This window comes from Schistocerca americana, chromosome 6 (assembly GCF_021461395.2).
Source record: "Schistocerca americana isolate TAMUIC-IGC-003095 chromosome 6, iqSchAmer2.1, whole genome shotgun sequence".
Taxonomy (NCBI): Eukaryota; Metazoa; Arthropoda; class Insecta; order Orthoptera; family Acrididae; genus Schistocerca; species Schistocerca americana.
This window is the reverse complement of record NC_060124.1, coordinates 332144954-332157139: the sequence shown is the minus strand read 5'-3', so window position 1 is coordinate 332157139 and position 12186 is coordinate 332144954. Positions and strand designations below refer to the sequence as shown.

General features: G+C 45.1%; 1 protein-coding gene across 3 annotated transcripts in view; it reads left to right on the top strand.

Annotated features, from left to right (window-relative positions):
- The first annotated feature begins 617 nt into the window (after positions 1–617).
- LOC124619874 (lipase 1-like) overlaps positions 618–12186 on the top strand; it is a 219889-nt gene continuing 208320 nt past the window's right edge. For all 3 annotated transcript variants that reach the window (XM_047146497.1, XM_047146495.1, XM_047146494.1), the window contains exon 1: positions 618–738. In XM_047146497.1, the coding sequence (XP_047002453.1) occupies positions 619–738 (120 nt within the window). In that variant the 5' untranslated portion in view covers position 618. The remainder of the gene's footprint in view (positions 739–12186) is intronic.

Sequence of the window (12186 nt, the reverse complement as noted above, 5' to 3'; positions counted from 1 at the left end):
GCCCAGACCCAGCGAAACGAACAATACCGAACAAAATTATGTATAACAAAATGGTCAACGCGATGGAATGCTATGTTAAAGGGCCAGCGTTCGATTCCCAACTGGGTCGGAGACTACATCCGCTCATCGACTGGGTGTGGCTCTGAGCAGAAAGGGGCTTAACACCTGAGGTCATAGTCCGCTAGAACTTAGAACTACTTAAACCTAACTAACCTAAGGACATCACACACATCCATGCCCGAGGCAGGATTCGAACCTGCGACCGTAGCGGTCGCACGGTTCCAGGCTGAAGCGCCTAGAACCGCTCGGCCGGACTGCATGTTGTGTTGTCTTCGTCATCTTCGTATCATCCCCATCGACGCATAAGTCGCCAAAGTGGCGTCAACTAAAAGACTTGCACCAGGCCCTAGTCACACGACATTTCATTTTGACCGGTACTAGATTTACCGGTCGGTTTTTCCAATCCCTATTGAGGCCCTGGGTTGCGTGGCACTGATGTGGATGCGGAGTGTTCAGCTGACGCAGCGGCGCGGCGAAGGCCGGCGTGATACCTGGTGACGTCACTGGGTGTGTAAAACCACGGAGCCGGCCGCGAGCGCGCCAGTCTGTTCCGCCAGTATGCCGCTGCTGCCGCCACTGCTTCTGGCGCTGGCGGTGTCCGCTTTGCTGGCGGGCTGCTTCGCCGCTGCTTCGCCAAGCAACGACACCGAGATCGACCCCCGGCTTTTGCTCACCACGGTCAGTGTGGGCTTTGTCCTGCTTCACCTCTGTACTAACCCTCCAATCTATATCCCCGCATTAGCTTTTAATTTAGGATAGGGAAAACTGACCCTTAAAGCTGATACCGGTATTTTAGTTCTGAATAACCAATATTTCTCGGCATTTGTTTAGTCTCGGCTACATTATGCACCCGGTTATTGGAAAAAAATTGTTGTGTCAGTTGATCACATCAGTGGCACTAAATATTTGGTTTTTAAGCGAAACATTTTTAAAACTAGTAATGCAGATTCGTAAACTTCCATTGCTTTGAAATATTAGGTTATTATAGAAAGTGAGAAAAGCGATTAATAACAACGCCAACAGTTAGAAAGGAGCAACATGCACACGATAAACTGAGGTTACAAAAGTCATGGGATTGGGACATGCATATACGAGGTTTGTCCGGAAAATACGTATAAAAGTTGAATAATAACTTTATTTTACAATTATTCATGTATTACAATATGGTCTCCTTCAAAGTACTCGCCCTGAGACGCGATACACTTCTGCCAACGCCGTTTCAACTATTGATAACATTGCTGAAAGTCTTCAGTTGTGCTGTTGTTCAGTTGCCGTGTCGTTTCCGCCTTGATGGCTTCCACATCTCCCAAGTGCCGCCCCCGAAGCACCATTTTGCATTTCGGGAACATGAAGAAGTCACACGGGGCTAAATCGGGTGAATAAGGCGGGTGGTCTGTCACGGTGATTGAGCTTCGGGCCAAAAACTCGCGCACAACGAGCGACGTGTGAGCGGGCGCATTGTCGTGATGAAGGATCCATCTGCCCCCTTTTGCCAACTCCGGTCGAACTCGGGCCACACGAGCTCTGAGACGTGTCAGAACTTCAACGTAAAAATTTCCGTTCACTCTCTGGCCGGGAGGGGCAAATTCCTTGTGAACAATGCCCCTAGAATCAAAGAAAACAATCAACATTGTCTTCACATTGGACCTTGATTTTCGCGACTTTTTTGTTCTCGGTTCTCCTGCTAGTTTCCATTCCTTGCTTTGAGATTTGAGCTCTACATCGAATTCGTAAAACCAGGACTCGTCTCCAGTGATGACTCGGCTGAGAAAGTCCCCTCGTTCCTCTGCTTCCAACCAATCCTCACAGCACTCCACCCTCTTTGCTTTCTGTTCTGGCGTCAAGAGCTTTGGTACGATTTTCGCACACAATTTCTTCATTTCAAGTTTTTGTGTCAGGATTTCGTGAACGATTGTTTTGGGGATTGACAGCTCGTCAGCAATCATTCTGATTGTCAATCTACGGTTTTTAAGAACACAAGCCCGAATTCGTTCAACATTTGCATCGGAACTCGATGTCGACGGGCGTCCTGGGCGAGGGTCATCGTTCACTTCTTCTCGGCCATCCCGGAACCTTTTTAACCACTTGTTCACGGTTGGTTCGTTCAGAGAATTGTCTCCGTAAACCTGTTTCAAACACTCAAACATCTCACGGCCATTCTTGCCTAGCTTTGCAAGAAACTTGATGTTGACGCGCTGTTCCTCAATCAAAGAGAGATTCATGCCGACGGCAGGTGAAAAAGGGTAACTGTCAACAAGCTGCCGCACACTCCCACCTTCACGCAGAGTGCCCTGACTCGAACTGAGCGTTGATGGGATTGATTACAGCAGTAGTCCCACCTGGCGGTGACTGCAACTTGTAACATAGACATTATTCAACTTTTATACGTATTTTCCGGACAAACCTCGTATATAGAAGGCGAGAGTGTCGTATAAACAAGGTATAAAAGGGCAGTGCAATGGCGGAGCTGTCATTTGTACTCTGGTGACTCATATGAAAAGGTTTTCTATGAGATAATGGCCGAAAAACGTGAGTTAACATGGCCATCGGCCTTCACTTAACGATACATAACCAACACGGATTCAGAAAATACTGTTCTTGTGCAACGCAGCTAGCTCTTTATTCCCATGAAGTAACGAGTGCTGTCGACAAGGGATGTCAGATCGATTCCATATTCCTAGATTTCCAGAAGGCTTTCGATACCGTTCCTCACAAGCGACTATTAATCAAATTGCGTGCATGTGGAGTATCATCTCAGTTATGTGACTGGATTCGTGATTTCCTCTCAGAGAGGTCATCGTTCGTAGTGACAGATGGTAAATCATCGAATAGAACAGAAGTGATATCTGGCGTTCCGCAAAGTAGTGTCATAGGCCCTCTGCTGTTCCTGATTTACATTAATGATCTAGGTAATAATCTAAGCAGCCCCCTTAGATTGTTTGCAGAGGGCGCTGTAATTTACCGTCTAGTAAAATCATCAGACGATCAATTCAAATTACAAAATAATCTAGAGAGAATTTCTGTTTGGTGCGAAAAGTGGCAATTGGCACTAAACGTAGAAAAGTGCGAGGTCATCCACATGGGTACTAAAAGAAATCCGATAAATTTTGGGTATACGATAAATCGCACAAATCGAAGGGCTGTCAATTCGACTAAACACCTAGGAATTACAGTTACGAGCAACTTAAATTGAACAGACCATATAGATAATATTGTGGGGAAGGCGAAACAAAGACTAGACTTTGTTGGAAGAACACTTAGAAGATGCGACAAACCCACTAAAGAGACAGTCTACATTACACTTGTCTGTCCTCTGCTGGAATATTGCTGCGCGGTGTGGGATCCTTACCAGGTAGGATTCACGGAGGACATCGAAAGCGTACAAGGAAGGGCAGCTCGTTTCGTGTTATCGCGCAATCGGGGTGAGAGTGTCATTGATATGATCCGCGAGTTAGGGTGGCAGTCACTGAAACAAAGGCGGTTTCTTTGCGGCGAGATCTATTTATGAAATTTCAATCACCAACTTTCTCTTCCGACTGCGAAAATATTTTGTTGACACCAACCGACGTGGGGAGAAATGAACATCATAATAAAATAAGAGAAATCAGAGCTTGAACGGAAAGATTTAGGTGTTCCTTTTTCCCACGCACCATTCGAGAATGGAATGGTAGAGAAGTAGTATGACAGGCACTTAAGTTTGAATTGCAGAGTAACCATGCAGATGATGATGTAGAGGTAGACAGAAAGCAGCGGCGTTTGCGTAGAGGTGTTAGTGCTAACAGGCAAGCAGCACTACGTGAAATAACCGTAGAAATCAATGTAGGACGTACGACGAATGTATCCGTAAGGACAGTGCAGTGAAATTTTGCGTTAATGGGCTATGTCAGCAGATAACCGACGCGAGTGCCTTTGCTAACAGCACGACATCGCCTGCAACGCCTCTTCTAGGCTCGTGACCACATCGCTTGGATCATAGAAGACTGGAAGACCGTGGTCTGGTCACGTGAGTCCCGATTTCAGTTGGTTGGAGCTCACGATACGGTTCGAGCGTGACGCACACCTCACGAAGCCTTGGACCCAAGTTGTCAACAAGGCACTGTGTAAGCTGATGGTGGCTCCATAATGGTTTGGGTTGCGTTTACATGGAATAGACTGGGTCCCCTGTTCCAATTGAAATTTTGATTGACTGAAAATGGTTATGTTTGGCAACATGGAGACCATTTGCAGCTATACCTGGACTTAATATTTCCATACAACGATGCAATTTCTACGGATGATAATACGCCATTGCATCGGGCCTCAATTGTTTGCGGTTAGTTTGAAGTACAGTTCGAGCGAATGATTTGGCCACATAGATGAATCCCATTGAACATTTCTGTGACATAATCTTGAGCTCTATTCGTGTACAAATTCCTGCACCGGCAAAACTTTCGCAACTATTCACAGCTCTCGAGGCAGCATAGCTCAATCTTTCTGCCGGGGACTCGCTGAGTCCATGCGACGTAGAGCTACTGCACTGTGTCGGGAAAAGGAGGTCCGACGCGACACTGTTTTAGGAGGTATCTCATGACTTTTATCACCTCAGAGTATCAGAATCGCAGCAGCATTGGCGAGACAATAATGTACCTGTTGTCCTTTACCACCCAGAAGCAGAGATTTTTTCGTTTATTGGGAGCAAAGTAAGAGTTATAAGCCAAGTTTGTAATTTCTAATCCAAAAATATTTATTGTTGGTAGGAAGTTCTGTGACTCCTGAAAGACTAATACCGCCTTTGAGTGGTATTGTTTCTGATGAAAGAGTTGCCTTATATATCAACACGAGTATTTATACACAGATTGAACAATAAATATTGGCCTGTGGGCTAATAATTTACTGAATTTTTAACTACTGTTGTGTAATTGCTGCCTATGGCCTTGCCGCAGTGGTAACACCGGTTCCCGTCAGATCACCGAAGCTCTAGATCTACATATATACTCCGTTAGCCACCATGCGGAGTGTGGCGGAGGGCACAATTCGCGCCAAACTCATATCCCCCCCTGTTCCACTCGCGGATCGCACGAGGGAAAAACGGCTGTCTGAACGCCTCAATACGAGTTCTAGTTTCTAATCTTTGAGTGGTGATCGTTGCGCGATTTTTAAGTTGGTGGTAATAATATATGCTCTACATCCTCGGCGAAGATCGGATTTCGGAAGTTAGTGAGCAGCCCCTTCCGTTTAGCGCGTCGTCTATCCGTAAGTGTATCCCACTTCAAACTTTCTATGAGATTTGTAACGCTCTCATGATGGCTAATTGTACCAGTCACGAATCTTGCTGCTCTTCTTTGGACCTTCTCAATCTCTTGAATCAGACCCAACTGGTAAGGGTCCCATACAGACGAACAATACTGACTGGACGAACAAGGTGTTGTAAGCAATTTCCTTTGTTGAAGGACTTCATCGCTTCAGGATCCTACCAATAAACCGCAATCTAGAGTTCGCCTTGACCGCTACTTGTGTAATCTGAGCCGCCCGGTGTGGACGAGCGGTTCTAGGCGCTTCAGTCTGGAACTGCGCGACCGCTACGGTCGCAGGTTCGAGTCCTGGCCCGGGCATGGCTGTGTGTGGTGTCCTTAGGTTAGCTGGGTTTAAGTAGTTCTAAGTTCTAGGGGTCTCGTGACCTCAGATGTTAAGTCCCATAGTGCTCAGAGACATTTTTTTGTGTAATCTGATCATTCCATTTGAGATCATTTCGAACAGTCACACCCAGATTCTTTACAGATGTTACCGTTTCCGAAGACTGGGCATTTATTTTGTACTCGTACATTAATGGGGATTTTCGCCTTGTTATACGCAGTAGGTTACACTTACTAATATTGAGAGATAACTGCGAGTCATTACACCACACATTTATTTTCTGCAAATCCTCACTGATTTGTTCACCACTTTCGTGTGATCGTACTTCCCTGTAGATTACAGCATCATCGGCAAACAGTGTAATGGTTCAAATGGCTCTGAGCACTATGGGACTCAACTGCTGAGGTTATTAGTCCCCTAGAACTTAGAACTAGTTAAACCTAACTAACCTAAGGACATCACAAACATCCATGCCCGAGGCAGGATTCGAACCTGCGACCGTAGCGGTCTTGCAGTTCCAGACTGCAGCGCCTTTAACCGCACGGCCACTTCGGCCGGCAAACAAACAGTGTAATGCCGCTGTCAATACCATCAATCAGATCGCGTAAAAAGCAGCGGACCTATTACGCTGCCCTGGGGCACACCTGAAGTTACGCTTGTTTCTGTTGAAGTCACTCCATTCAGGACGACATACTGATGTCTGTCTGTTAGAAAACATTCAATCCAACCGCATATGTCATCGGATAGACCGTAAGTGCGCACTTTCTGGAGCAAGCGACAGTGCGGAATTGAATCGAACGCCTTTCGAATGTCGAGAAATATGGCATAAACCTGGGAGCCGGTATCTAGAGCCTGTTGTGTATCATGCACAAAGAGGGCCAGCTGTCTCGCATGACCCTGTTTCCTAAAACCATGCTGGGTCCTGCAGATGAGCTTCTCAGATTCTAGAAAGGTCATTATGTCTGAACACAAAATATGTTCCTTGATTCTACAACAAATCGATGTTAGTGAAATTGGCCGGTAATCATGTGCATCCGATTTTCTACTCTTTTTATAGATTGCTATACCTGGGCTTTCTTCCAGTCCCGTGGAACTTTCCGCTGTTCCAATGATCTCTGATAGATGATGGATAAGAATTGTGCTATATTTGTAGCGTAATCGCCACATAATCTTACGGGGATACCGTCTGGGCCAGATGCCTTCCTGGAGTCTAAGGATCTTAACTGTTTTACAATCCCAGATACACTAAACACTATGTCAGCCATCCTTGCGTTTGTTCGATAATTGAAAGGGGGAATGGTGCTGCAGTCCACTACCGTAAACGAGTTTTTGAAAGGTAGGTTTAGAATTTCGGCCTTCTGTTTATCATCATCCGTTACATTACCCGGACTGTCATCAAGAGAAGGTTCAAAAAATGGTTCAAATGGCTCTGAGCACTATGGGACTAAACATCCGTGGTCATCAGTCCCCTAGAACTTAGAACTACTTAAATCTAAATAACCTAAGGACATCACACACATCCATGCCCGAGGCAGGATTCGAACCTGCGACCGTAGCAGTCGCGCGGTTCCGGACTGAGCGCCTAGAACCGCTAAACCACCGCGGCCGGCTCAAGAGAAGGTATTGAATTATTTGTCGCGTTCATAGATTTTACGTACGACCAAAATTTTTTGGGGTTATTTTTAGACTGTGCAGATAAAATATTACTTTCAAATTCGTTAAAAGAATCTCTCATTGATCTTTTGACAGCTGCTTTCATTTCGCCTAATTTCTGTTTGTGCAAAATTCTCTGCTTTCTCAGCAACTTCCTAATATATTTGTTGTACCAAGGTGGATCCTTTCCCTCCCCTATACTTTTGCTAGGCACATACTTATCTAGCACGTGGTGGACAATACCTTTAAATTCCAACCAAAGCTGCTCAACAATTTTGTGTCCCTCGGTGAACACTCTTTTTTTTTTTTTTTTTTTTTTTTTTTTTTTTTTTTTTGGCAACTTCCACTGACATAGAAGCCACAACGACATTATGGTCGCTAATACCTTCTTGTAGATTAACTTCCGCAAAAAGATCAGGTCTGTTTGTTGCCAAGATATCTATGTTCCCATCTCGAGTTGGTTTTCTAACGAATTGCTCAAGATTGTATGTTGAGAGCGCTCCTAGAATAAGCGCTGTTGGGCTGGGCTAACCCTTGGATGGGCGACCATCCGGTCTACAGAGGGCTGCTGGCAAGTGAGGTGCACTCAGCCCTTGTGAGGCAAACTGAGGAGCTACTTGATTGAGAAGTAGCGGCTCCGGTCTCGTAAACTGACATACGGCCGGGAGAGCGGTGTGCTGATCACATGCTCCTCCATATCCGCATCCAGTGACACCTGTGAAAGGGGATGACACGGCGGCCGGTTGGTACCGTTGGGCCTTCCAAGGCCTGTTTGGACGTAGTTTAGTCGTGTAATTGCTGCTGGTAAATGTTCTATTTGGCCAATTGCCTTGTCGCAGTGGTAACACCGGTTCCCGCCAGATCAGCGAAGTTAAGCGCTGTCGGGCTTGGCTAGCACTTGGATAGCTGATCGTCCCGTTCTGCTGAGCGCTGTCGGTAGACGGGGTGCACACAGCCCTTGTGAGGCAACTGGAGGAGCTACCTGATCGAAAATCAGCGGCTCCAATCACGAAAACTGATATCGGCCGGGAGGGCGGTGTGCTGACCACATGCCTCTCCATACCCGCATCCAATGACGCCTATCGGCTGCGGAGTAAACAACAAGAACGCTACAAATTGTACACCCAAGCTTATTATTTGTCTGCCATTTCTATAAAATTAAGGCAACCGTAATAAATTAAAAACTTAACAATTCATTCATAGTTCATAATAAAATTAGTAAGTAGCTGATCTGCTGTTGTGCCTATATAAAATGCCTTTATCTGCTTGCAGCCCTTGGAATCGTACAACACAGAACGAAAAATAGAGATCTCTAGCCTCATTTTTCACCCTGACAGTTTGTAATACCCAAATAGTGGTATGATCTTCGATTACATGATTTTTGGTGTATTCAACCAAAAAATGGTTCAAATGGCTCTGTGCACTATGGGACTTAACTGCTGAGGTCATCAGTCCTGCGACCGTAGCGGTCGCGCGGTTCCAGACTGTAGCGCCTACAACCGCTCGGCCACCCGGGCCGGCCGTATTCAACCCCTCATTACTTTTCGAAGAAAGCAGCGAGTGGTAGATGTGCGATGGTTTGCTTTTTTTAACTATTTTCTTTGATATCTTGATTCCGTATATCTTGAAACGTATAATCTATCATAAGTCTGAGAGACTCTTAGAATTTTGCAGCCTTTGTCAACGTTTATTACTGGAAATAATAGCAATAAAAATGAAAAAGCGGTTACTTCATAAACCGGTTATTTTGAGCGGTTTTAACAGTCAGGTTAAACTGGAGATGAAGAAAACGATATATCCGAAAACCAGTTGTTTCAGTGATAACCGCTATTCCTACTTTTAATCTGTGAGCCTTTTCATGGTCACTTTTGGGTTATGCCTATTGTGACTCCACTTTGGGCGCTATGTGCTGATGGATTCGTTATGTTAATCAGATTTATTCATTACAACAACTCAATTTGACTGCAGGATTTGCAGTTAATAATGAATAAAAAATTGCGTGCTTCACGAGCACATTAAGAGTTTTTTTTCACGAAAGATATCTGATTTCGACCAGAACTAGATTGATAGCGATCACCCCTAAAAAACCTTTTATGAAACAGTCAGTACCTTTCCACCACATTATACCATAGGAAAAAAAACAGTAATATGCCTGTTGTGTTAACTAATGATTACCTTAGAGTCACTTTTCAGGGTGTTATTAATTACTTTCGGACATAGAGAACGTCGTCAGGTGGGCTTGTAAGTGAATGATTTAATGCAGTAAATACCAGACAAATATTTCCCTGGTTGTATGATAGTATATTGTGATACTTAATGCTGTACTGTGTTGACAGACACGCTGCAGGCGTATATATTTTTATATTGTAGATCTGAGGATGGTCATTACTGACTGAATCGTCAAAAGAATAGATATTGTGATCAAAGAATGAAATAAAAAACATTTGTGCCAAAGATTAATTTGTAGGCAAGGTTGGTCAGTGAGTGTTGCGCAGTGCTGCACCCCAGAGAAAATCAGTGGCGACAGTGGTTCTGTGTGGCGCACCACTCACGGTGGACTGGGCCAGGTGTCCGCTGGCAATAAATAAATGATGGTCATCACTTCGTGCACAGTCAATCGTGCATGACCTCCCAACAGGTGATGAGGTGCCGTACACCAGGCTTAGTATTGAAATGTGACACACTACAATGATCCCTTTACTGATGTTCTATAAAATTTGTTCTGGGCATGTCCTTACATTTGACTGGCCACATTGGGTGCTTTATCTCGCCAATATTACTATTTGTGAACAACTTTGGTTTCTGGTTCAAAAAAATGGTTCAAATTGCTCTGAGCACTATGGGATTTAACTTCTGAGGTCATCAGTCCCCTAGAACGTAGAATTACTTAAACCTAACTAACCTAAGGGCATCACACACATCCATGCCCGAGGCAGGATTCGAACCTGCGACCGTAGCGGTCGCGTGGTTCCAAACTGTAGCGCCTAGAACCGCTCGGCCACTCCGGTCGGCTTGATTTCTGGTATCTAATACATTTTTTCTAGAGATTAAATATTCTCGCCAAGAATGTTCCTTTCTAAAAACGTTCCAATGTAATCTTGAGTAACATTTAGTATCCTAGAATCTGCAAAACGCCATCTCGTGGTGAGTCGTCAATTTTTCAGGTGCTGTTGACTGTCTCCATTGAACTACTGTCTTAAAGCAGAGACAAAGACAACTGCCGAATGCCCATCCAGTCGGTTTAGTCATGGAATGTCGTTGTCCAGCAATTTTCTCTGGCTGTCTCATAGCACACAAACATCAGGGATGACTATGTATTATTTGACCCGTTCATAAGATTTTGTTATCACCAAGATTGCTGACATAGAACAGGAACATTTTCAATTTTCACTGTAATATTAGATGCGCTCTATCTGAGCATCCTTTACAATCCACTGTACGTCTGCACTCACAATGTGCCATTCCACATGCAGCGTGCAGCATGCACCACCAGCATTTTCTCTCTCCCTCTCTTCTCCTCTTCTATTCCGTTCGCCGTTCACGATGGTCTACATTGAAATTTGAGTGTGAGTAAGGCGATGCGAATTATTAAACAACATTTCGCACTCCAGTTTCTCAAAGCGAGATGGGTTGTTGTTCGCAAACGATAGTCACTCGATCACTTCTCGAATGAAACCAAATAAGTCAGAACGTTTCGAGTGGCGAAATTCGATAGCGGCTTCTACAGCAAGGCCGTTACTAGTCTCAGGGCCGGTTGAAGGCCCAAGCGACGCAAGCCGCCACGTGGGATGCCAAGCTGAGAGGGGCGCCGGAGGCACCACGACTGTAAGAGTGCTTTACAGAACGTATCACAATCTCAGCAGCAGCCGCTTGGGCGACGTCTGCAGGACTTGTATACACGACATTTGTTTCAACTTAAGACAACTAAATGTCTTGAAAACGACGCATCGCACGAAAAAATTTTCTAGGTGTAAAGGCGATATTAGTAACCGGGACATCCGTCTGTGCTACAGCTCACCTCCTCCCAACCGCCCCTCTTGAGTCGGCGGAATCACCTTCCTGTTTACCCTCCCCGCATCTATATTGCATTTTCGGACTCTACGCCGAAAATGCGTACTGTTTGCTCAAACCACTGATTTCCATTTGTAGCAGATCGTGCTGTAATCGACACACATCAAGTGTAGCTTTTCTTGCAATTAAGAAGCGAAGCAAATGATTTTACACTTCATTTACAATGTAAATGTAAACCTTTGTGCTACAGTCTGGAACGGGGCGACCGCTTCGGTGGCAGGTTCGAATCCTGCATCGGGCATGGATGCGTGTGATGCCCTTAGGTTAGTTAGGTTTAAGTAGTTCTACGTTCTAGGGGACTGATGACATCAGAAGTTAAGTCTCGTAGTGCTCAGAGCCATTTGAACCATACACCTTTGTGTTCTAACGGTTGATATTGATGTCCAAACATTTCTTGAGTGTCGCAAGTGTGATTGTGCAATACAAATAATATAGCTAGACATTGACATATCTAGAAAACAAGCTACTTGCGTGGAAACGTAGCTTTCTGTTTCCTGCGGCGTTGATTGTGGTGAGTCCCCAAACGATCGGCATGTTTGATTTTGGTGGCTGCCCTCGAACCCCGCCATCAGGGTGACTGATTTCGGTATGTGTTTCCATCGACGCGCCGTAACTATCGCGCTGGCCCCTACGCAGCTACCGGCGGAATAAGAATCACAACCACATGCCCGAAAGAACAGATACCATATATATATAATATATAAGGCTCACCGGCCGGCACGGTAACTCAGCGTGTTTGGTCAGAGGGTTAGCTGCTCTCTTTAATAAAAAAAACTGAGTTGACGGATC